The sequence below is a fragment of the Berkeleyomyces rouxiae genome, assembly GCF_048999995.1.
Source record: "Berkeleyomyces rouxiae strain 22BRR77 chromosome Unknown BrBRR77_ptg000003l, whole genome shotgun sequence".
NCBI classification, from domain to species: Eukaryota; Fungi; Ascomycota; class Sordariomycetes; order Microascales; family Ceratocystidaceae; genus Berkeleyomyces; species Berkeleyomyces rouxiae.
Window position 1 is genome coordinate 2,218,990 of NW_027396493.1, and position 25,020 is coordinate 2,244,009.

Here is a 25,020-nt window from a genome sequence, read left to right on the forward strand (position 1 = left end):
GATACGTACTTTGTGCTGGCTCGGAAACTACGAAAAACAAATTGTTCACTAGTTAACAGCCAATCTGTTCGTGTTCAGTGGCAAATCACTGTAGTGTGCGATTTGATTGGTGCTGGCAGGTTGGTTGCTGACTGGACTGCCCACTGTTCATGCCCACAAACAACAAGCTGGCTCTGTACAAATAAGTGCAAATAAGTACATACATACATACAAACACAATATTGTGTCCACTTATAATACATATGGGCTGGGCTCCTTCCTCCCACGCCCGCTCCATGAAATTTTTCTTTCTCCTCCACCCTCTCACCCTCTCATCCCTTCCTGAACACTTTCAACTCACAAGGAAAATAGGGACTTTTCCTTTATTCTTGATTTCTTTTGTGTTTGTACTGACTTACCTCTCGTCTTTCCTTTGAGGTTTCTTCTTCTCGTACTTCTAGAGGAAAACGCGAGACCTTCTTTTTCTACTTCTCTTCGTTTCTGTTCTTTCTTGTAGCGCACCTTGTTTTCTCAACGGTTTGCTGTATAGAAAAGTTTTTTTCCAGGACCAAATCACGACAACCCCATTTGACTCGGTTGTCTCCAGATCCTCTTGTTTCTTCTTCTGTGTTTATCCGAGCATCTCTTGCCCGGAAATTCCATTTGTTGACTTGTTGTCCATCCACTACATCAACAAAAACGCTTTTCACGTATAACCATCATTATGGCTGATCAGCTCAACCTCGGTGGTCTTTCCATCAACTCCGACGGCCCGCAGCAGCAGGGTCCCCCTCAGCATGGCCAGGGCGGTCGTTCGTACGTCCCTCCTCACATGCGCCAGCAAGGCCAGAATGACCAGGCTTCTGCTTCCGATGCTCCCAACACGAACAACCGCTCGTATGGGTAAGCAACAATACCTCCTTACAACAAACATGGCCCATTGTTATAATCATTCCTTTATTGTTCCACAAAAAAACTGACAACTTATCCTTATTTCTAGTCGCAACTACGAAGGTGGCGGTGGCCGTAACTGGAGTGGCGAGGGCGGTGGCCGTGGCGAGGGTGGTGGCCGTGGCGGTCGCTGGAATAACCGTGGTGGCTACTCTGGTGGATACGGCCGTGGTGGCAGCGAGGGCGGCAACTCGAACCCTCGCGGCTCTGGCGATGGCGAGTGGCGCGATGGCAAGCACATCGCTGGTCCTCCTAACCCCCGTCTCGAGCGTGAGCTTTTCGGTACTGCCGATGACCCGTCCAAGCAGCACACCGGCATCAACTTTGAGAAGTACGATGACATTCCCGTCGAGGCTTCTGGTCGTGATGTTCCCGAGCCTGTGCTCACTTTCAGCATCCCTCCTCTGGAGGAGCACCTGATTCGCAACATTGAGCTGTCTCGCTACAAGGTTCCCACCCCCGTTCAGAAGTACTCGATTCCCATTGTCATGGGAGGCCGCGATCTGATGGCCTGTGCCCAGACCGGTTCGGGTAAGACTGGTGGTTTCCTGTTTCCTATCCTGTCTCAGGCCTTCATCCACGGTCCTTCAGCTGTCCCTGCTGCCCAAGGCGGCAACTTTGGACGCCAGCGCAAGGCCTACCCCACCTCTCTCATCCTGGCTCCCACCCGTGAGCTGGTTTCGCAGATTTATGAGGAGTCTCGCAAGTTCTCCTACCGTTCGTGGGTTCGCCCTTGCGTTGTGTACGGTGGTGCCGACATTGGCTCTCAGCTTCGCCAGATCGAGCGTGGTTGCGATCTTCTGGTTGCCACTCCTGGTCGTCTGGTCGATCTGCTTGAGCGTGGCCGTATCTCCCTTCAGAACATCAAATACCTTGTTCTTGATGAGGCTGATCGCATGCTGGATATGGGTTTTGAGCCTCAGATTCGTCGCATTGTTGAGGGTGAGGACATGCCCGATGTCCAGAACCGCCAGACCCTTATGTTCTCGGCCACTTTCCCCCGTGATATTCAGATGCTCGCTCGCGACTTCCTGAAGGACTACATCTTCCTTTCTGTCGGTCGTGTAGGCTCCACTTCGGAGAACATTACCCAGAAGGTTGAGTACGTTGAGGATGTCGACAAGCGATCTGTTCTGCTTGATATTCTTCACACCCATGGAACGACCGGTCTTACCTTGATTTTCGTCGAGACGAAGCGCATGGCCGATTCACTTTCGGACTTCCTCATCAACCAGAGCTTCCCCGCTACCTCCATCCATGGCGACCGTACACAGCGCGAGCGTGAGCGCGCTTTGGAGTTCTTCCGTAATGGCCGTTGCCCCATCTTGGTCGCCACAGCTGTTGCTGCTCGTGGTCTGGATATTCCTAACGTTACCCACGTTGTCAACTATGATCTGCCTACTGACGTTGATGACTATGTTCATCGTATCGGTCGTACTGGTCGTGCCGGAAACACCGGTGCTGCCACTGCCTTCTTCAACCGTGGCAACCGTGGTATTGTTCGTGAGCTCATTGACCTTCTCAAGGAGGCTAACCAGGAAGTTCCTGCTTTCCTGGAGAACGTTGCTCGGGAGTCTTCCTTCGGTGGGGGCCGCGGCGGCCGCGGTCGTGGCGGTGGCGCTCGCTCATCCGGCTCCAACCGCGATTTCCGCAAGACTGGTGGCGGTGGCTTCGGTGGCGGTGGCTACGGCGGCTCTGGTGGTGGCTACAGCCAAGGTGGCGGTGGTGGCTACGGCGGCTCCGGTGGCTACGGTGGTGGCTACAGTGGTGGCGGCGGCGGCGGCGGCAGCTATGGCGGCGGCAACGGTGGCGGCTATGGCAACCCCGCTGGCCAGGGCGCCGGCGGCTGGTGGTAAACCAACAAGCCGCGAAGACTCCTCATCACGGATTCGCTTTTCTAGCTATAGCTGGATGTGTATCCCAGGAGGTTGGCCGTCGCTTGCTTATTGCCCCTAATCTCCAAAGTCTATCCAAGGACACACAATTCTGCTACAGCTACCCGTCTCTGGCTTCCTTTTTTTCTTTTCCTCTTTTTCGTTATTTCTTCTCTCTTGATTTCCCTTTTCTTTTTCTTTTCGGTTTCTGTCTTCTTTTTTCGCTGTTCATTCTTCTTTGGAGCTTTTTCTCCCGCACCTACGACCTCGATGTTTTATTTCTCTTTCTGTTTTCTACAAAAGTCTTTGCTGTGGATATATTTCTAAGGTTATATTTCCATGACTTGATAACTGGGGGTTGTCACGAGAATACGAACGTTACGGGGCGAAGGTCATGATTGAACGGCATTCTCTTTTTTTTCCTGCTCTGATTTTTGCTTGGTGTTTTACTTATCTCCCACACTTGATACCCTTAGACCGACTGGGACACGATCATGACATGGCATTTCCACTTACGACGATTACGCTTGATGCGCCTGATAGAGGATCGGTGGCTGATGAGAACTGGCTACCTGTGTTTTATTTACTTGAAGATCCTAAAGCGGGCGCGGAGAGCATTGGTAAGGCAGGGCAAAATGAGATGGTGCATCTCCTGCCTCCTGCACATTTACATTGGGGGTTTGGTCATTGTCGTGTCTTCCAAAGAACCAGGGAGGCATTTGCTTGCTTTTCAACGATAGAACGGACAGGTCATCGGGGGGTTTTCGCGGGGTACCAAGTTACACAGCAACACTAGACAAAAGTCGAATTTTTCGGTTGTTCTCTGAGGTCTTTCTTTTGACGAGAGCATACTCTTTACAGTCTGCTACTTTATTTGTTGTTTTTCATGAGCCGGATTTTATTGCTTTGTGTCTCAAGTAAATATCATGCTGTTGCAACAATTATCCAAGGCTGACAATTGTGAGAAGGATGAAGTGTGCATGCAATGCAAGCAAGTGGGCTAAGCGGGTCGGGAGTTTGGGCTTGTAGATAACAGGGCTGTTGAAATTATTTCAAGTGGTGTATCAAACTCTCGGCTGTTCTAAATCGGTGGTGGTTGATAGCAAAGCGAAGGCCAAGCGGATCAAGGCTGGATAAAGATGGCAAGGCCCCACTTTTGATGGGGAATTGCAACCAATGACAGGTGTGATCTGGCGGGCAGTGCCCCATGTTGGGTATCAGTGCTTCTTGAGGGCCTCTAGGGTTACTTGGTATGTGGCGGACAATGGCTTCCTCAAGGGCGATTGTAGCTGCGCGGCATACGGGACGTGAAGAATAAAGATGAGGGCCTGCCGTGCCGGTGGTGAGGATGCCCAAGAAATTCCACTTTACGACACGCTTTCTTTAGCACCTAGTTGCATTACTACCTCTGAGGAAGATTAGTTACGGCATTCAGCCCAACACCAACCGAATAATCTGCCTTGCGGCACTTCGAATACTTTGAGTTTCCGCCAACTTGATAGAGCTAGTTGATGATTGGCCTGCTAAGCTCCACGCAGAGTGACGACGGATAGTTTGAGAGCTTAAGCTTGCTTGCATGGGTCGACTGATCTGATTGATTGACTGTTTCCATATTTGCACCTTGTTTGACCTCGTCAGATCCGCCAGTTTCCTCTTCTTTCATTCTTCGCTTCTTCTTCCATTCCACCCTCTCGACAAACCGCGCAACCAACACAACACGCCAACCATCCCCCCACCCGAGTTTTTCCAATGTCGACGCCGACAGTTGAAGAAGTAATACAGCAGCCGACGTCGTTCTTCCCACGTGTCGTGGGCCTGCTCAAAGTATGGATCCAATCAGCCCTTGACGAATGGTCGCTCTCTAGCACGTTGCTGTTGATGACGCTGCTTTCGCTGTGGCTCATCTCGACTCTCTGGACCTATGATTCCGAGCTGCACCCGATGCAGCTGGCCCGCCAATCCACGCGCAGCGAGGTGCGGCAGCCGGGCGAGTCGTCGCTGTATCGCGCGGCTGCGCTGGGATTCAATGGCTTGGTCAAGGGCCTGGACATTGTCGAAGAGGGCGCGCCCAAATTCTCCAAGGGACGAGATGGAGACCTGCGTGATGTATGGCAGAGATTTGCCAAGGGCGCTGCCGATGGCAAGAAGAGCTCTATCTCGACGGTTTTGGGCATGCAAAAGACAAACGTCCACGATACTGGTATGTGGCTAGTACTGTAGGCTACTTTCTGTCTTCCTTACAACAAGTACTAATCAACCTCTTTTTTTCTCCTCGACAGATGCGCTATCCCGCCAAATCTCCCTCGTCGGGAACCACATCGCCCGCAACGGCGGCACCCGCGTTGCCGTTTACCTCCCGAACTCGGTTGAGCTTTTGCTGACTGTCTTTGCCTGCGCCTTTACCCCAGGCCTTTCCGTCACCTTACTCCCCTACAATGCTTCTCCTGTCGAGCTCATCGCAATGCTCCGCCAGGCCTCTATCGACACCGTCGTGACTGCTCCTGGTGTGTTTCCGTTTGAGTCCATCTCTGAGTCATACTCGGATCTGAAGCAGCTGATTTGGGTTGTCGACGAGGGCACTAGCTCGATGAACTGGAACAACCTGCCCGAGGGCTCGTCTTCCGGAATCACTGCTGTTACGTGGAACGATGTTGTCAGCAAGCCTGCCGCCGATGCCCCGCAGCTGACAGTTGAGCCTAACACGATTCCTGGCGATGTGTCATTCTTTTGGTCTTCTGGCGAGATGTCCTGCTTCACACAAAGAAACCTGGCCTCTGCTATTGCTGCCCAGTTGGATTGCATCCCGTCGTCTGAGACTCTGAGCCCCAAAGATACCTTTGTCCCCGCCGATGTTCTCACGAACCATTTTACATTTGTCATGACCATGGCTGCTCTTTTCAGCAACGCCAACGTTTCTCTGAACTCCGTTGCCGGAAACGAAGCTAGCCTCACCATGGCGACCCAGGGCGCCCCTGCTACCGTGATTGTTGCCTCTCCTGAGCAGCTCGTGCTGTACCATAACGACGGCCTTTCGAGTATTACTGGCATGATTACCAAGTGGATTCACGGCTACCGCCAGCGCAAGCTTGAAAACTTTGGCGTCTTCCCTGGAACTACTGGCTTCATGGCCGACATGGAGATTAGCAACGCGCCTGATCTGGGCACTGAAGACACCCAAGTGCGGGTCATCTACGTGGCTGAGAAGGCTGGCCAGAAGCCTGTCATCCAGAGTAAGATGTTATCGGACGTGAGAGCACTGACGGGTGCGCGCCTTGTCCATGCGCTGACCTCTGCGTCTGCGGCGGGCTCGATTGCGCAGAGCCTGTGGTATGATTACAGAGTGCAAGAGGGAAAGATGGCGCACTTTGGGCCACCGTCGCCCAGCATTGAGCTGGTTTTGAAAGACAAGGGCGATCACTTCACCAAGGACTACAAGATTGAAGGAGAGGTAAGAAATAATAAGGGCCATCCTTTCTTTTTATCGTATGCTCTAAACGAACGTATGAATATATATGCTAACACGTGTTACTCTTCAGATCACCATCAAGGGCGCCAACGTTGTAGGCGGGTCGGCGAATATTGGGGCGATTGGCAAGATCAACGATGATACAACGCTTAGCCTGCTGTAAATGAAGATGGCATGCAGGAGAGAGGGGTTGTTACAAGTCGAGGTAGTGTGCTGACGTACATGTGTACAAGAGGAATGTATAGAACTAGTTAGTTGTTACATGCATAACTAACTACATAGTTAAATATGTGCTTTGATGAACTTGATTATGTCACTCACTACAACGCACCAGGCGGCAGGCAAGCCAGCGCAAGTTTCTCCCTGGCATGTCCAACAAAGCGATTGGGGATGGTTGGCGACACTTTTGGGCTATGTTTCGACTAACACGTAGCCAGCTCTATGACACGAAAATACATGTGTGTGCATGTGTGTATCAGCATCCATGGCTGTAAATACAGCACCCCGGCGTCTGTGCCTGTGTCACATGGCCACACCGAGAGAGAGAGCGAGAGGACTGGCGTCCCCTGAAGGAGTCAGCAGACCGGCGACTGACTCTCCCAGCATGATGGGGCTGCTCTATTCCAGGGGCCTTTGGCGGATTGCTTGGCTGGACTTGCATTGTCGAGGTCGAGGCTTGCCGGCACTGCATCCTGGCGCGAAGTGGGGTTTTGGTTGATGACAACTCCGACGAGGCGGTATTTTTTCTTCTTTCTTTTTTTTGAGGGAGGGGGAGTGGCAGTTGGGTTGACCGGGGATCTCGGGGGATGCGTCACTGCAAAATACCAGTTTAACTAATGTGTGTTGGAGCGGGATGATTGGGTTGGTGTCTGGGAGGGCCTCAGCAAGCGGTGTAGTTGGATTCTTGGAATAGTACTGCATAGCCTGGTATCCGACCTCTTTGCTACCTGGGCTTGTAGAACGGGGGGGAATCTCGCGATGTTCAGACAAACAGAAAGCAGAGAGACATTTAGCACAGGCGGTGATTCCGTGGCTTTAAAGCAATAGCAGCCGTTACGTAGTTGGTTAGCGGGTGTAGTTGTGCGGACTTTTTCTCTAAGCACCAACTACACTCCATGTCTGTATGCTTGTACTTTGTACTTGTGCTCTTGCTTGCATTACACCATGGAACAATGTAACTAGTTAGTTAGTTACTCTGCGCTTAGACCTGTTGTTTCCATCCTGGACTGCTTCGCCTGGTGCTTCTCTTTGTTGGAGGCTTACGACCGGCTCACTTGCGGTGTTGATTGACAACTATAAAAAGGACCTCATCGCCGCCCTCGGCTCGTGGTCTTAGTCAGTATCACTTCTTGTTCTCTTCTCTTTGACCTGGTCCCCGATTTCTGCCTGAGAAACTAGCATCCTCCTCTCCTGTCTGTCTACCCGCTTAGGCTTTCCTTAACCCATTTGTCTAAATATCTTCCTGGCTTCTACATACGCTCTCTTTTTACATACCTGATTTCTCACCATATAGCCAACCCCCAACAACCACCCACCATGGCCCTCACCTCAGAAGACCCCGCCAGCCCCCCCCGCGCTAAAATTTGCGTCTATTGTGGCTCCTCCCCCGGAACAGACCCTGCCCACGTTGAGGCCGCCCGGGCCTTGGCCACCGCCATGGCCGAAAACAACATTGATCTTGGTAAGACGATTCACACGCCTCTCGCCAGACGGCACTCAGTCTGGTGCATAACCACTCCTGCTCCGCCCGCTAACCGCTCTACCGGAAAGTCTACGGCGGCGGCACCGTCGGGCTCATGGGAGAAGTTGCCAAGACCCTGGTCGCGCTCAAGGGCCCCGACGCCGTGCACGGCATCATCCCCGAAGCGCTGATCCGCTACGAGCGCGACGACACGTACGCCACGCAAACCTCGTCCAACCTCTTTGTGCCGACGGAGAGCGTCTACGGCCGCACGACCGTCGTGCCCGACATGCACACACGCAAGCGCCTGATGGCCCAGGAGGTCTTTGCCGGCGGGCCCGGGTCCGGCTTCATCGCGCTGGCTGGCGGCTACGGCACGCTCGAAGAGGTCTTTGAGACGGTCACGTGGAACCAGCTCGGCATCCACCAGAGCGGCATCGTGCTGTTCAATGTCGCTGGCTTCTACGATGGCCTGATTGAGTGGGTCAAGGGCGCTCATGGTGCGGGCTTTATCAAGGGCGACAATGTTCGAATCATTGCGACGGCGACGACGGCGCAGGGCGCTATTGACGAGCTCAAGAACTACAAGCAGTCGGCCTCAACCTTTGATTTGAACTGGGGCAGCGAGTAACCGTTCTCTGCAGGCTCACATGTACTCGACGTAGTGGGATCATGTAAGAGGTCTTGTCACCCTTGCCCTCACCTCACACATATGTTTTTTTGTTCATAGATTTCGGCCGGTTCACCAAGGTCCTTTTTCACATTAGTAGTAATATATGCATTAGAACAATCACTTTGGCTATTATTGTTTCCGTGTATGCTTTGTCAGTTTATTCTTTGCTACGAGTTGCAACTGTCATTTTCTGCCCCGCTTAGCTGCTCGTATCCATGGCTTCGGCCTCTGCGCCCTGCTCCTCTGTGTCCGCCTGCGCTGCGCTTTCACTTGCCTCGAGAGCGTCCAGCCATGGCTTGACGGCGTGTTCATCGTACACCTTGAACGGCTCGGTCACCTTGTTTTTGGGGCCGCCGCAGCCCACAAAGCCGACGCTAGTGTTGTCGACAGTCAACTCGCGGTCTTGCACAAGCGACTCCTTGAGCGCCAGCAGGCCGTGGTGAATCAGCTCGTCGCGGCTGCAGTCGGCAAACTTGTCCAGGTTACGCTCCAAGTACGTGCGGGCCATCTGCGAGCGCGCGCCAATGGCAAAGGCTACCACCTCCTCGGTCATGCCGCTGGGCTGGAACTCGAATAGGTGCGGGCCGTCTTCATCCACGCCGGCCACCAGCAGACCGACACCATAGGGCCGCTTGCCGTAGTGTTGTGTGTTGTACTGCGCTTTATCGCCAATGTCATTGACGATATCGCTCACCTTCATAGCACGGTTCATGGTGAAGCGGTAGCTGAGGCACTGATTCTTCATAAAGTTGGAGAGAACACGGGCATCTGACGTCAGGCCGGCAATAGCCACACCGAGGTGCTCGTCGATGGAGAAAAGCTTCTTTTGGTATGAGGAGAGTTCTTCGGCATTGCGCTACCAGGTCGAGTAAGAATTGTTAGTTTTCTACTATGGCGAATGCTGTGGACCATGGTGGATGTTTGATCCGTGTATATGTACCTTGATTGCGCAAAGGACGGCGTGTGTCTTGCTGGTCAGGCCGACCACGACCGAGCCCTGCTTCACTGCCTCGGCAGCATATTCAATCTGGAAGATACGGCCTTGCGGCGAGCTGTAGGGAGCAACTGGCGTTAACAAGCGTATTCATTAGTGGGAGCTGGCCCTGATAGCTGAACGTAGTGAAAGCTGCAAAGCCAGCACAGCCAAGCTTATGGAGAGCATGTCCGGCACGTTCTCACAGGCACCGGCAGGGCGGAAACGTACAAAGTGACGGTGTCGTTGTCGTAGTTGTTGCGGAACATGGTGCTATCGGCGTAGTCGTCGCTGGATGTGCGTGAGCGTTGGTCAAGGAGGGGAGGTTTACGGACGACGCAAGGCTCTTTGTAGATGCAGAAAAGACAGCAGCGGAGTCCAAGTAAATCACGAGTATCGTCGGAGATGGGAACAAATGAAGCAACGCAAATAGCCTGGCAGAAATGCGGTGCGAAGCTGGAGCAATAAGGGTTCGGAGCTTTGGTGTTGAAGTTTGGAAATGGAGCTGCCCCGAGGTTGTTGTCAATGTCGTCAACTGTAGGACAGCACCTCAAGGCTAGGCAGCTTGAGCTTTCGTTGCAGTATGGGCCAGTGGTACAAGATACATAGGTACAAGGGTACAAGGGTCCTTTGTCATCCTGGTCGAAGCTGTAACAGCTGGCAGCCACATGCTGGCAGTGACAGCACGATTGGCTGCATCATGGTGATGATAGCTTGGAACGCACTACGCCAGGCTCGTTTTACAACAAATGGCGACTCGCCGGTAACATGTGATTTCTTATCCACAAAGCCGCAGCTTGTCTAGCATCGCCTCTTAGTTTTGCGCTCGCGCTCGCTGCGTGTTTCTGCTCCACGCACTCCATCAACAGTGCTGTCTTGACTCTACTTCCAGTCACGTGATCGTCACATTCTCCAGGCTGCTGATATTGGGCAGTGCTTGTGCGCCAAACCTGCTTCCAACGCATCACGTCAACATATCAACAACTACGAACCACACATAACAGCCTTGCCCGTTCTTTCGCCAGCCGCCCCGCGCCCCTTTAACTTTGTTCGGGCACCGCCGCATATCTCCTTGCTGGTCTTTTTTTTTCCCTCTTTGCAGCCCTCTACCCTCGTCATTCTCACGTGCTTCCTGAGTGAGGGCTTAGCTGCTGAGCTTGGATCCAGTGGCTTTGAATCTTGACACCACGCCGCTTCTGCTATCGCCTTTTCGTTGATCGAGAGTTCACGCGTCTCTCCGACCTTGACAAACCCGCTCGCCGACCTACATTTTCACGCCGGCTTGATACCCGCCTCAGACTCCGGGCTGCCGATCTCCGATTCTTCCTTGTCCCCCGCTCCACTCTCAACTCCACGTCTTCCTCCAACAAACCCCCACGATGTCTACAGCCGGCCTCAAAACCATCATTGCGCTATCCTTTGTGCTGGCACTAGGATTCCTCCTGGTCATTCTGTCATGTGCCTTGTTCAAGGTGTACTACCCGCTGCTTGTCGTCGCGACATATGTCGTGGCACCTCTGCCAAACTGGATCTGTGGCCAGTGTGCAAGCCGGGATGCTTTCTCCGACAACGAGGCGTCGGCCGTGCCTGATGTTGGCCGCTTCGCCACAGGCTTCTTGGTCGTCATGGGTGCTGGTAAGTTTCTGACAGGCCGATACAATGGCCTCACTGCGGTGGTCCCAGAGTACATGCTAACCCGAATCTAGTGCTGCCCATCATCCTTGCCCACGCCGCGCTGATTCAGGTCGAGGCCATGATCATGTCGATAATTGGCGGTCTTCTCATCTACGGCACCATCATAAGCTTCGGCCTGTTCTTTACTGAGGACCAGGACTTCTAAGTTCGTTGCTCGCGAGGCTTTATTCGCGCTCTTTTCTAGAATCCCATTTCCACTGACAGTCTGGGAAGAGAACCTCTGATAATTCGCCTTTCTTGAGGTCAATTACCTTTTGTAACTATTATTTTGCTCACTTTTTTTTACATCCTAGCCGCTCTGTCCTCTTCTCAAATCGTGTCATATCCTTGTTCTATGTAACCGCCGGTCAAGCTGGGTCCTATTCTCACCTCGATACTGGCGTGATGTTCACATCAGTATGTATGATTTGTATGATCCCACAGCCGAGAAAATGGCTGGCGTAGTGATTCCAACGCCGCAGTGCGTCATATTTTGAAGTTCGATTATGTCTCAAGCACATCTAGTCTAAGCCCAAACTCCAACCAACTGCCACCCATCATGGAACGCAGCGCCCCCTTTTCATGTGTGCTGCATATATCATTACATTTTAAAAGTCCAAAGTCTCCAAGACTCCCAGAGGCCCAGCCAACTTCAAGTACATCTCTGCAGTTTCTCCTTCGGGCGTGCTAAGTGTTGTGACCGCTCCGCCCGCGCCGATTCTCCAAAGCTCTGTCCGCTGTCCGCTTGCGTCCACTGTCGCTTCGTCGTCCCAGCTGAACAAGCTGCGGATCGTAACACTCCAATCAGCCCGGCCCGTGGCATCAATGTAGCCAACCACCCCAGAATACATGCTGCGCTCCTGGCCCTGCTCAATCGTCGTTAGAATCTCGCAGCTCCGCTTCTTGGGCGCGCCCGTCATGCTGCCTGGAGGGAAACTGGCTGCCAGGGCGTCCAGGCCGGTGTAGCCTCCGTTCTGGGGCAGCTGGGCCTTGATTATTGTCACCATGGTGAACACAGTTGCGTACTCTTCGACCTTCATGAGGTGCGTGGCCGCCACATCACCTGCTGCGCAGACCGTTTGTAGATCGTGTCGAACCAAGTCAACAATCATGAGGTTCTCTGCAATCTCCTTGGGCACGTGGAGCAGCTGCTCGGCCTGCTGGATCGTCTGCACCGCTTCCGACTTGCGCACTGTTCCCTTCATCGGTCGCATGGTACATAGGCCATCGGGCTGCGTGTCGAGGAACCGCTCGGGCGAAGAGCTTATCAGCGTTGCAGATCCAAGCCGAATATATGAGCCAAAGGGGGCCGGTTGCCGCTTGCGCAGGGACCGGAACATGCGCCAGCGCCGGGCGTCGGGTGAAGTTGTGGTTGGAAGCGGCAGGGAGATGGTTGTCTGATCTGTCAGGCATAGTTCGTAGGACTCGCCGGCCGCAATGTACTGCTGGCAGGCGGCAACGCCATCACAGTAGCTTTCTGCTAAAGGCACAATAACTCCAGGCCGAGTTAAAGACTCTTCACGAGGTACATTGTTGGCTGGAGGTGGCTGGGCCTTGATATCAGGTGCATGGGTAGGTGTCTCGTTGTTCTTTGTAACAGGGTCTTTCCAGATAGGCGATGATTGAAGCTTTTCGATAGTACTGTTGATCCAGGAGTCGTCGTCTATGTCGCCGGTATTTGTTTCATGTATGAGGTGCTGCACATAGACAAAGCCGCTGCGATGATCCACGACCAGGCTCTTCGTTACCCATGCAAAACAGAGATCAGGCCGTTGATGTTCTCTACTCTCATTGCCTAGTTTGACATGGATGTTTTCCAGGCCCAACTCATATGTCAAGTACCCCAAGAACCCGCCAACAAAGGGGCTAGTTGAGCCTTCTCCCTCTGGAACAGGGATTTTCCGTTCTGCAAGAATCTCTGCTAGTAGCTGCCACACATTTTCGAACCGATCTTTGAAGGGGATATGCGTCTGTATCCTGCTATTATCTGTTGCATCCACAGGCTTGGTGGCTACTGCAAATGACGAGCCAATCCGGTACTCAATATGCATAGCCTGTGCAACATCCAGAGCAACAATGCTGTGAGCTCCACGTACATCGGCAGTTTTGGGCGGCAATACCACATTGTGATTAGACGAGTCGAGAATGATCTGGTCTCCCAATGGGCACTGCAAGATCTCCAATAGATCAGGCGTCTCGATCCCAGCCGGCAACTTGATCTTGCGTTGGGCCAGACGGGTGCGCGGATTGTTTCCAGACTCACGAGCATCCTGCCCCCTGCTGCTGCGGAAGGCTGCCAGTGAATCGAGGTGGCTCGGAGCCAGGCAGTCGATTGCAAACTCCGGCACTTCTTCTCTTTTCACCTCTCGGTGTGTCGTTTCATTCCACTGGGTCACAGCCTCAAGCCAGTTCACAATCACCTGGACATTCTCAGACTCTGTGCAAGCTGACTCGGGGTGATACTGCAGACCCCACAGTGGACGTGAGAAGTGCTTGACCCCCATCAATATCCGTTCCGGCTCCTCGCTGCCTCTGTCTTCAACGTGCCATGCGAGCGGGATAAGATCAGGCGCCGCAGCAAAGGACGTCCATTGCTGTGTCTGCCATTTCTCCAGTGGGACTTTATCCTGGCCGATCGAGACACATAAGCTGTGGTACAGCGTAGCATTGAACTGCGCAACGCCAGCAAAGATATTCCCGCTCGAGCTCCCAAGAGACTCCACCAGCGGCGCCGACGAGCTAGCCCAGCCCGCATGCGTGATTGGGCGCACCATGCCGTGCAGGCCGCCGCGCAGGCGCCGGATCGACCCGCCAAAATGGCGCGACATGCTCTGGAAGCCCAGACAGATGCCCAGCACCGGAACCATCGGCTCGCCGCGTCTGTCGCTAATGTCCCACAGCCAGCGCATCAGGCCCACATCTGCCGCGCAGTCGGGCGACCCCGGCCCCGGCCCGCACACCACGGCATCAAAGCGGGCCAGCTCGCGATGGAATCGCTCAAGGGCCTCGTCCGTGCGCGGCTCGGCATACACCGACGGCGCATCAACCTTGAGGACGCTGACGGAAACACCCGGTATGCTCTTCAGCATGGCCACGATGTTGTTAGTGAACGAGTCATAGGCGTCAAGAAAGAGGATCCGACGTCTTTGGAACGGAGCTGCCATGGTGAAAGTGGAAAGTTGCTGCCGCTATCCTCAAGACAGAAAATAAAGAATCAAGCGAGATCTTGGCTTGCAGTTCAGACGTCGCATACACAAATCCTGGCACAAGGCTTGCATATAATCGACGTTAAAGTCGTGGGCAAAACTTTGACAAGTTCCTCCGATGGTGGAACAAGGCCGCTTTCAAACTTCAAAGGGTTACTATAACTAGGGTTAGGTCTCAGACAACTGATGTCATCAGCTGCAAGCCTTGGTGCAAATAACGAAACAAGGAGAAAATGATGTTGGTGGTCTGAGTTGTGGTCGAGTGTAGATGCTGTTGCCTTTGGCTTTGTCTTTGCTATCTTCATAATGCATATCCCTTTGACCTTGACTTTGTATCGTGGCAAGCGACACGAACTTACGGCACAGGCTAAAAACGGAAAACCGCGGTGTAGTGATTCTAGCTGTACATGGTCTATAGTTATTATGTATATACATATGTATATTGGGTGCTTCTGCCTGTGACTAGCACTAATCTAGTTCGAATCGGGATCTAAACCTGCTAGCTCCGTCAGATCTCATCCACCACCGTGAACACACAAGGTTGTCGCGTGTGCCACAGCCTGCGCTCCTTGAACCCCAGCGCCACAGCTGCTTCCATCAGCGCCTCGGTGTCGGCCCTCTGCCGCCCCTGCTCCTTCTTGACGCGCGCCTCCTTGTCGCTCTCGCTCTCAAAGAACATAACCTCTTCCACACTAGCCGTGATCTCAAACTTGCCGCGGCACAGCGCTGTGAAGCCCAGGACCACCTCGGTGGTGCTCTTGGCGTCAAGCAGTGGCAGACGGCGCTGGAGCGTGCCGTTCCAGGCAAATTTACGCGTGCTCTCCATGGTCATATTTGCTGGGCGGTGACATAGGGCGGGAACAAGGCGTAGGAGTGGGAAAATGGGGTTTTCTGAGCGATTCGTGATGCGCGCGCGGATTTGAGAGAAGGCATCGACGGCCATCATGTTGCCAGTGTTCTTTCCGTCTTCATCCTCGAGGGTGATTTCGATGCCGACGTCCTCCACCTTGATTGCCTCGATCATGCGCGCTGTCAACCTGATGCTTCGTAGCTCAACTACTCCACTGTGTTTTGGCCCGCTTGTTGTTCGCCATGTAGCTTTCAGGTTATTCAAAATATGCTCACGGTACCAAAAGGCTTCGCGCACACTGCGCTCAAAGTCGGGTGTAACTTTGCTGGATGATACCACGAACTGGCGGTTGCGGTTGGGATTCAGAGCTGGAATAGCAAGATGTGGATTTTTGAGATGGACCCGGTGGATAGGCAAAACCACGCGCGTCGTGTTTCCCGGCAGTACAAATTCGTCGATGCACACGTCGTCGCCTGCTGTAATGTTCACTTGCATATTGCTCGGCCACATATTTCGCAGATCAAGCGACAAAAGACAAAATTCATCAGGCTCTATGTGTTCGGTGTCCGTTACTTCATCAGAGAACGAAGGTGATGACCGTAAATGTTTATTGCCTACATGTTGCCAAAGAGGAGTAGGAACTGGACCACACAAAGGAACGACGTCACATCGTGAGATTTCAACACTGCCGTTAACTGTGACAGTGATTGGCACGGTAATCCGACGGGTGAAGAACTTTGGGCCAATGTTGTCGGTGCTATCGCCCAAGTGCGCATAATCAATCTGGATCGAAGCTGATGTGAGTCCAGGTTTGCCTAGGATCTCAAACTCGAAGGTAACACAGCCTCCAGCGGGAATATGCCGCTTTTCATCAGGTTGCTTGTGAATGCGCAGCACCTGCTTCTTCATTAAAATCAATTCATACTCGTACAATTCACTTGGAGTAGAATCTCTATTCTGCAAAGCAGCACGAAGAGGAGCCTGCGTAGAGTCATCAAACGAAAAGAGAATGAAATCGACCGCCGTTTTCTTTGATGTGTTTTGCAATGTGACTCGAAATCTCTGACGCTCACCCTCCAGGATCATAATGGAAGACTGAGGGAGGGTTGTGGATTTCAAAACCACCAATGGCTGCTCGTTAATAACCTGGAGCTCCAGAGATGTGGGTTGAAGTGACGGGGAACCTGGTGATTCGTTCTCGACTGCATACTGTAATGCCCCCATACCCATGGCCTTGATTTTGGTTTCAGGGCAAGGGGCCCATCGGTCGTGAATAATGGGAAAAATGCGTTCTCGACAGCCATGTACCTTGATCAAAGCACCAGTGATCTTCAATGTACCACTCTCTTGTGGAATGCCAATGATACGAGCCACGTGGGTTCGGTAAGATCTAATGACCACGTGCTCCTTGTAGGACTCAAACTTGATGCCTTCGCCAACCAAAGATATGCTCTCAATATCAACCTCGATGTCATAAGGGTTCTGGAGAGTAACTTTGAATGTTGCAGGCTCCATGGCCACTAGACTTTGTTGTGTCTGTTTTTCATCTGCCTTTAGGAAAGGGTTGTAAATAAAAGGATTGACATCCTGAGATGTCCGAGAAACAGTAACACCTGGGATGATACTCTTTGCATGTTGTACAGGTGCTGTTGCCTCGGGTAGTGGCTCAAGACTAATACCCCGAACTAGGAACTCATCCCAGTACTCGCCCGCCAAGTCAGCTACACCCAACCGTCGGGACAGTTCATAGGTTTTGGAGATGTTTGTGAGCAGCCGTCCTTGCTCCTCCCGGGGAATCATGGGCGAGGCATCATCTCCTCGAGGTCCTGGCGCTACTCCCGAGCCAGCCGTGCGTAACAAATCGCTAGAGTACTTCAAAACGCCTTGGAAATCTGGCAAAGCCTCACAGAAGTTGATGCATGCCCGAAGCATGTTCAGCTTCACGCCCGGGAAGCCATATAACCTTGCGGCTGACTGTCTCCGAATACGTGATACAATGGCGTCAATTTCTTCCGTGTGCTCAGCTGAGGCGCCCATTTTGCTCGGCATGTCAAAATCTATTACGCCGTAGTTGCGACACATGACATCTAGCAAGTTTCTGATTCCCTGCTCAACATCCTCCTCTTGTAATTCCAGCGTTGCCCCTTTTGTGTGTGCGCCAGGGCCAGTCAAAGAGACCAAGCCAGCAGCCGGGTGTATACCAACATCTGCTGCACCGCGTGTCCGCGCCTCAACCAGGCCACTGATGAGCACTGACATGAGCTCACGGGTAACCATTGTCTTTTTACGGTGATAGCCTATTTTCCCAAGAACAAAGCAAATTCCACTAAGAATCGCCGCACGGTCAACGACGGTCAAAAGCTCGGTGGAAGATGCTGGAAAAGCCTTGAAGATCAATGTCACAATGGTCTGGCGTGTAGGGGTGATGGTGAAGCGAGGGGACGTAGTGAGCTGTTTTTCTGGCCATTTACCCTCGACCAATATGTCGAAGCAGGTTTTGTTCAGAAGCCCATTGGCATGGTGTAAAGCGCTCATCACTTTGCAAGAGCGGATAATTGCCTCTGACATGGGCAGCTGGGGTAGCTTTTCAGCAGAAACACGTGAATATAAGCCCAAAATTCTATCCAGCAGATCTGGTAGAATGGCTTGTAAAGCACGCGATTGTCGCGATTGGTTAGGGAAGCTTGGATCCGGCTTAGCCTCCGGAATCGGCCGCTCTAATGCCGCTGTACATACCTGGGGGACTGAGAACTCCAGCCCAGCCCAACCCATTGCGAACATGCAGCACAGGATCAGTTCAAGTGCCTTGCCATGCCATATATGGTCATTGACAGCTCGCGAAGCCGCGGCTCCTTCTGAAAGCTCCCTGAAAGCATCAGCCCAGCGTCCGCATTGCAAGTACATTGAGCCAATGACAACCTGAACTCGACTCTTTCCCCGTTGGCGCAGCTTTTCATTGATTCCATTAGAACCAAAGCCTTGCACGCTGATTCGATCTGCGACCGGCGGTCGAAAGCCCTCTGGCGTTCCGGTCCGGGACTCTGATCCAAAGGCTTCTGGCGTTGAACGTCCACTATCAGGGCCCTCTGCGACTACGCCGTCCATTACAGGGTTGGATGGTCTTCGTGGTCGAGATTTTGAGAAGTTTGATAGCGATGTTTTGAGAGGAGGCATTGACATACGACTAAGATTTCGCGCCTCGGAACCAGCTGAAGATCGCACTGTGGGTGTAGCGACTTGCGAATTCCTTCGTGATTCATCAGGAAGAGTGCGGCCACGGGCTCCTGAAGCCTGGCCAGGCGAGTCAACATAGCCTAGACCTTCAATAGACTTGGCCAAGGTTTGCATCTCAGCTAGCAATGTGGACGACATATCACACAGAACCATTTTTGGAGTTGTACTTGTCGCTGTGACGATTCTAGGAATAGGCACAATGCTTTCGGGGATTGAGATGATCTTTTCGGGGTTTGAGTCGTACTCGAATAGCACTACTTGGTGAACTAGCGCCCTGTGATACTGGTCTCTCAGGCCCTCAAGCTCCTGATCAAGAGCCCGGATGTTCTTTTCCACAAGGCTAGTGGCAGAATTTGCAGAGGAAGCGCTGGTGCTGTATGTCGATCGAGCAAGTTCTACGCCATCCGCAATAGCTAATATAACGAGAGGCTCGCGATACAGGTCGAAAGGAGACAATGAGATTTGTGACGCGGGGGGCATGTATGTTAAGAATTCGTAGAAGATGGCGCCATTTGGGTACGTCATAGGCGTGAACATATCTACAGATCATGCCAGGGTCAGCAATCGGACATTAAGAACTGAGATAGCCAATGGGCCAGTCTTGTCGCTGGCTCATGCTGTCCAGATCATGGGTTCCAATATATAGAGGAGAGGCTTCTTACTGCGATGGGGGCGGGGGTCGGCAGCCACGTCGCGTAGTGGCACAATGCTCTCGGTTTGGAGCCTTTCGGTGAATGCAGCAAAGCGTTCACTGCGGATGGGCCCCAGCGGCAATAGCAGGGCTCTCACCCGCGCCGGGGCGAAGGGGAGCATTGGATCCACGCTGTTCATGATCGCATCGCCGGGGGAGATACAGCGGGCGGAAAAGCTAGCGATGGTGTCGTCGGCCTGAGAATCGGCGGTCGGCGCAGGGGCAAGGGACACAGGCGGGAGAACGGTCGGTGGTTTGGCGCTTTTTCGGCACGTCGAGAGTGCAAGTGGTAGCTATCGCAGCTATATGTTGTCGGAAAACGGTTTGCAGGGCGCAAATAGAGAGGTCGCAGGATTGAAAAGCCCAATGGCTCGTCTGGAGCTCCTGGGCAAGTGGACAACTGGAGAACAGCTTGGGAGCTTGGCTGGCGGGGCTGTCAAAGTCAAAGATGTGCACCACAGGGGTGGGCGACGACCGGGAAATTCCTGCAAAAGATTGTGGCTAGCTTGAGAAATAGATGAGGCCAGAACGTGGAGTGCAGATGACAAGGCTGAAAAGTTGTGTGCAGCACGACGATAAGCTCGCTTGCTCGACATTACTCACGAGGTCAAGTTGGGCCTTGCAAAAGATCAAGATGAGGCATACCCATTAAGGGTTAGGGTCGCCCCCAACGGCAGACCTCACTATCATGGGCCTGAGAAGTCGATTTGAACGATCGCTCATGCCAAACAAAGCCAACTTGCCTCAGCTTCGCCGCATTCATTATGAGTGATCGCAAATCTGACCCAGCGCAACCGCCAAAGTCAGCGGCTGCCTTTCGTCTGTCTTCCTCAACACACCACGCACCACGCGCAATATGGCTAGCTGACTCTCTTCTCCGTAGCAACACACAATTCACCACGGACCTGGCTTTTGACTTCAGCGTTGTCGCCTCTTCAAGTGCGCCTTATTCGTCTACTCTTGGCCCATGGCGATCATGTAGTTGCGTGCTTGCCGCCCAGTGAAGTGGAGGATGAGGACCGTAGCGCCGAGTTCCGCGAGCTTGTGATGGAGTGCAAGAGTGGGCGCAAGGACCGCGAGGGGTGGAAGGACCGGCTCCGCGGGATTCGGTGTGATGGCCGAAGTATGGGACAATGCATGGCAGCAGTGGCAGAGGCCATTCACGTCTTCAACCAGATTGACATTGTTCTATGCTGCAAATCAGAAGGTGGGCTGCAGACACACAACCGTCAAGACTGGCCTGCTCACATTGTTTTATAGCGATTGTGGGCACTGTTGAAGAGCTCTCTACAACACCTGTGACGCGAAATCTTGTCCGTGATCAGTTTGAGAGCATCTTCTTCTCACAAGTGAACTTTATCAAGGCAGCACTACCGCATTTGCGCGCTCAACACAACGGTCACATCATGGTTCTGACAAGTATCGGCGGTCATATCGGAACCCCGGGAATGCCCATGTATACAGCGGCAACCTGGGCTCTGGAGGGCTTCTGCGACTCATTGGCCTATGAAATTGCGCCTTTCAACATCAAGGTGACCATCGTACAGCCAAACAAAGAGATCCAGAGCCTGACCAACAAAATCGTCTTTTCGCCTCCGCTTGCTGCTTACGATGCCAGTGCAAATCCAGCGCCCCGGATCAGAGACATGCTAGCCATGGTACTCAACATGAACCCCGAGACCGCGATTCCGCCAACGTCATTGCAGCCACAGCCAGACAAAACTCCACCAGACTCGAGAGAAGAATCCTCGCGAGGCAAAGATACTAGCCAAGCGCAGCCCGAGTTTGAACCCGAGCTCGTGATGCGATACCCTCGGCTTCCACCTGCTGCTGTAGACCAGCTTGTTATGGAGACAGTTCATGCTCTAGCGGCAATTGGTGGGCACGAGAATCCTCCTGCAAGACATATTGTGGGGTTTGAGGGCGCCTTTGTTGTCAAGGAAAAACTAAGAACTGTTACTGAAGAGCTCGAAGACTTTGTGGAAGCAACTTTGTCTGTCGACAGCTTTGACCCTATCCCATAGACTCGACTCAAGATACGCCCGAACGTTCTCATAAAAACCAAGCTTCATGACGCCAACTAAGGAAAAGTATGGAAGGTCATACGACGAATCGATGGCCTTCCAAGTCATGACTGCATTCCACATTAAATCTACTTCTACATAATACCATATCCAAACAATGCTTCACCACCCAGAAAAAAAACTAACAAATATACCACCTTGGTCCCAATATACATACCATATGATCAATCATAACTTCGCCCTCACGTGTATGACCTCCGCGCCTCTTTTCAGCAAAGCAACGGCGTCGGTTACCATGCTTTCGACAATGGCCTTTGCTGGCTTGATATTTGATATCAGACCGGCCCCTTGGCCCATGAGGAACGGTATCTCCGTTTCGCGGCCCTCCTTTTCATCCATTTTCATGGGCACTATTCCTCTGCTACATAGCTCCTGGACTTTTGCTTGCTTCTCAGCATGCCAACTTTTGACATACCAGTTTGGGCGCATGCGTAGCGGCCGGCCCGTGATGACATATGTCATCTGTGTTCCATCTACGGCACACTGGACGACAGCCTGCTTGTGAAGGGGGCTTGTTGCTGCTTCTTCGCTAGCAATGAACCGCGTTCCCATCCACGCGCCAGCCGCCCCTTGTATCAATGCCGATGCGAGACCGCGGCCATCTACAATCCCCCCGGCTGCCACTACAATGGCAGGCTTGCCGCCGAGTAGAGGTGGGTAGAACTCCTGTGCTACATCGATGATGGATGGGAGAAGAACTGCAGTGCCGATGTCCCCCGTGTGGCCACCGGCCTCGGCGCCTTGTGCTGCAATGATGTCGACACCGCGTTCCAGGGCTTTTCGTGCGTGCTTCGGGTGGCCCGCCATGGTCGCAATGATGATGCCTTTTTCGTGAAACCTCACCACCGTTTCGGGTGATGGCAAGCCTGCAGCAGCCACAAAAAGCTTTGCGCCACTGTCTGCTACGATGTCTAGGAGGTCTGCGAGGCGGCCTCCGGTGTAATCTTGGTTTGTCTTGCGGGCACCATTGCCAATTTTAATAATAGGCACATTTATGCCCCAGGGTAGGTCTGGCGAGGCTAAATGGGCCTTGAGTTCGGCGATTTGCGCTCGTAGTTCGGCAGGAGAGGATTCATAGCTAGCGATTATTCCAAGGCCACCGGCGTTAGAGACGGCAGCGGCGAGACGAGGGCCCGATGCTAATGCCATGGCGCCTTGGACGATCGGGTGTTTGATGCCGAGGACTTCAGTGAGTGGTGTTGACAACCGGGTTTGAGCTGCCATGGCGGCTGTTGTGGTGTTGGTGGGATATGTGCTGCAAGTATGGGCGTATTTGTGTGTCTGTGATGTGATTTGTAAAAGGGAGTAGGTGTAATGTGAATATGCAAGCAAGTAGTATAAGTGTGTCTCAGATTCAACAAAGTCAACAAGCGGCGGGAGGACGGATGCAAGTCACACACGGCACACTTGAAGCTGAGGCAAGTGCCGTCACACACGGCAGGGCAGAAAAACAAATTCAGGGACAACCCAGAGTAGAAAAGGCGATCAGGCTAAACACGCACCAGAATGTCGAGATCAGAATGGACTTGAAGGTGAAGGAAAATGTTTCACGAGGCAAGACCGCACAATCCTCCAGGTCCGACGAGCAAGGACACACAGCACGGAACAGGACAAGGAACCGGGTTCTAGTAGGTCGGAGGAAAAAGGAAAAAAAAGAAGAAAAAAGGAAAAACAAGAGAAAAGGAGAAAAGACAGCCTAACGGGAAGCACCGTCATGGCTTGTTAAATAGAGCAGAGGCAAAGCCAAGACTCAGTCCCAAGACGCAGAGAGGACGCACGATAGGTTAGTAAGACCCCCGCCCTGGCCATGGGCTGCCAGTCGATTGCACGACAAAGAACCGCCCGGTTGGCTCTCTGACACGAGCTCTCTCTACACTATGGACCTGTCACTTGGCCGCCGCACATTCATCAGTCGATGCCAGGCATTGGGGTGAGGAGACGGACGACCTGATGCAGAGTACAGTACCGCCTGTGTCGATCTAGCTGCATAATGATCCACCGCACCAACAACCTTGGCGATGGGTGTGTAGTATCCGCCGCCGACTGCTGGTGTTTGGCTTTATAATATGTAACCATGCCCAGCCGAGAAGCATCCTATACGTGCGTATGTACTACAAATACAAACGCATTTGCGTGTATGTCCCCAGAGACGTAGATGCATGTGTCTGTCTGTCTGTCTGTCCTTGTCGGACCACCTCTATCCTATCCCCAGACCTCCGCCTTCCTTTTCTCCTCTCTATCAGCACCTATCGTTTTCGTCACTTTACAGCCATCTTGTTGTCTCTTTTGTTTCTTTCCTGTATCACACACTCTCACATCATACCATCAAACTCTGCTGCCTCCATGACGCTCTTCGGCCGGTAGGTTGTGCTTTTTCACTTGCTCCGTCTCCTTATCCACATCCTTGCACTAGTTTCGACATGCTCGAAACTCGAATCATCTGGGAACCATGAAATTGGGACTCGGGGTCTAGGCATCCTTCCAACCATATATCCAGCTGGTTATATACGTATTTATGTATGTACGTTGTGTTTTCTTGGGGGCTCGGAATATTAACACGACACCACAACAGAAGAGAAAAAAGTCAGTGCTCTCTTGACCTGATGGGCACCTTGGTTACATGTACCAATCCTAAGATAGCAGAGATCCACTGTGGCAGTACACATGCAATATACGTACAGGGCAGACAGGGCAAAGCTTGATCCATCCGGTCCTGTATTGTCACCAACGTCTTTTTTGGATCCGGGTGCTCCTCGCTCTGTCTGTTGTTCCTTACAATAGCTGGCTGACATTATAAGACCACTTAACTGCATACGTGCAGATATAGCCAACCGACTCACCGGGCCGAGGGGCCCAGGGTCCCTTTTAGGTGACATTCGGCCTCGGACTGGGTCTTCTGTGTGTTCTCAGTGGAAATACCTGTAAATAGTCGACGACTTGATCATGCTGAGAAGCCCAGATACATGCAATGCATGCTTTTATGCTGTGTGGCACGAAGAGGACCCTGGCCCTTGCGTGTTCCCCAATCTCCCGCACTCGTACGAAGCATACCAGAGGGATTTTCGGGGAACAAGGATGCCACACCCTTTGAATCGCGCCCAGGCCAAAATGTCAGGGTGCACTACACCTTGAAGTGTTCGTTTCGATGTTCTCTGGCTCTTCTTTTTCTTTCTCTGCGTGCTTAATTTACCAAGAGACAACTATTGTCCCGCAAAATTAGCGCCTACTCGACTCGATATTGTCAACCATACAACTAACTACCTAACTAGTTAGTTTCCCCCTTCTATTGAATGACTAGCCCTGATAACAGGCAAACGTCAAGGCGGTAAGGCGTGAGTGAGTGTGTTCGCCGCGGTCTATTTTCAGATGACTCAAGAAGCCAATCAGCTATGAGTGGAGCGTCGGCCATTTTCAGTCAAGGTAGTTGCCAGCATGCCTCGAGACTCGATTGATTTCGTGCCTTCCGAATCGTGGCGGGAACTCGGCATTGGAACAATAAACGCCGCAGCGGGCTCTATCGAGATTCCATCACCGCTTCCAGCCGTGTTTGTGTTACGATAAACAGGCTTTTGTCTTTTTTTCCCTCGTTTGCGTACATGATATTGTTCTTGTCTCCCTTCTTGGCCTCTCCTGTCCCTTTGTCCCCTCTCCTTGCATATTGCCTGTTCACTCCTGCCTGCCCCT

At 52.6% G+C, this 25,020-nt stretch overlaps 9 protein-coding genes across 9 annotated transcripts; 5 read left to right on the forward strand and 4 right to left on the reverse strand.

Annotated features, from left to right (window-relative positions):
- Positions 1–703: 703 nt before the first annotated feature.
- BROUX77_003802 (uncharacterized protein) lies at positions 704–2,786 on the forward strand (the record flags this gene model as incomplete). Its single annotated transcript, XM_073748494.1, has 2 exons — positions 704–882; positions 980–2,786. The coding sequence occupies 2 exons, from the start codon at positions 704–706 to the stop codon at positions 2,784–2,786; spliced, it is 1,986 nt and encodes a 661-aa protein (XP_073606227.1).
- Positions 2,787–4,553: 1,767 nt separating this feature from the next.
- BROUX77_003803 (uncharacterized protein) lies at positions 4,554–6,433 on the forward strand (the record flags this gene model as incomplete). The annotated part of the gene is made up of 3 exons (XM_073748495.1): positions 4,554–5,004; positions 5,084–6,252; positions 6,341–6,433. The coding sequence occupies 3 exons, from the start codon at positions 4,554–4,556 to the stop codon at positions 6,431–6,433; spliced, it is 1,713 nt and encodes a 570-aa protein (XP_073606228.1).
- Positions 6,434–7,806: 1,373 nt separating this feature from the next.
- Positions 7,807–8,582, forward strand: BROUX77_003804 (uncharacterized protein; the record flags this gene model as incomplete). The annotated part of the gene is made up of 2 exons (XM_073748496.1): positions 7,807–7,951; positions 8,041–8,582. The coding sequence occupies 2 exons, from the start codon at positions 7,807–7,809 to the stop codon at positions 8,580–8,582; spliced, it is 687 nt and encodes a 228-aa protein (XP_073606229.1).
- A 241-nt stretch (positions 8,583–8,823) lies between these two features.
- Positions 8,824–9,866, reverse strand: BROUX77_003805 (uncharacterized protein; the record flags this gene model as incomplete). Its single annotated transcript, XM_073748497.1, has 3 exons — positions 8,824–9,480; positions 9,565–9,676; positions 9,829–9,866. 3 exons carry the CDS (start codon positions 9,864–9,866, stop codon positions 8,824–8,826), a joined length of 807 nt encoding a protein of 268 aa, XP_073606230.1.
- Positions 9,867–10,976: 1,110 nt separating this feature from the next.
- BROUX77_003806 (uncharacterized protein) lies at positions 10,977–11,437 on the forward strand (the record flags this gene model as incomplete). The annotated part of the gene is made up of 2 exons (XM_073748498.1): positions 10,977–11,232; positions 11,304–11,437. The coding sequence occupies 2 exons, from the start codon at positions 10,977–10,979 to the stop codon at positions 11,435–11,437; spliced, it is 390 nt and encodes a 129-aa protein (XP_073606231.1).
- A 442-nt stretch (positions 11,438–11,879) lies between these two features.
- Positions 11,880–14,435, reverse strand: BROUX77_003807 (uncharacterized protein; the record flags this gene model as incomplete). The annotated part of the gene is made up of 1 exon (XM_073748499.1): positions 11,880–14,435. One exon carries the CDS (start codon positions 14,433–14,435, stop codon positions 11,880–11,882), a length of 2,556 nt encoding a protein of 851 aa, XP_073606232.1.
- A 550-nt stretch (positions 14,436–14,985) lies between these two features.
- Positions 14,986–19,392, reverse strand: BROUX77_003808 (uncharacterized protein; the record flags this gene model as incomplete). The annotated part of the gene is made up of 2 exons (XM_073748501.1): positions 14,986–19,100; positions 19,224–19,392. The coding sequence occupies 2 exons, from the start codon at positions 19,390–19,392 to the stop codon at positions 14,986–14,988; spliced, it is 4,284 nt and encodes a 1,427-aa protein (XP_073606233.1).
- Positions 19,393–20,016: 624 nt separating this feature from the next.
- On the forward strand, positions 20,017–21,276 carry BROUX77_003809 (uncharacterized protein; the record flags this gene model as incomplete). The annotated part of the gene is made up of 3 exons (XM_073748502.1): positions 20,017–20,071; positions 20,136–20,459; positions 20,513–21,276. 3 exons carry the CDS (start codon positions 20,017–20,019, stop codon positions 21,274–21,276), a joined length of 1,143 nt encoding a protein of 380 aa, XP_073606234.1.
- A 228-nt stretch (positions 21,277–21,504) lies between these two features.
- BROUX77_003810 (uncharacterized protein) lies at positions 21,505–22,560 on the reverse strand (the record flags this gene model as incomplete). Its single annotated transcript, XM_073748503.1, has 1 exon — positions 21,505–22,560. The coding sequence occupies one exon, from the start codon at positions 22,558–22,560 to the stop codon at positions 21,505–21,507; it is 1,056 nt and encodes a 351-aa protein (XP_073606235.1).
- Between the last annotated feature and the right edge of the window lie 2,460 nt (positions 22,561–25,020).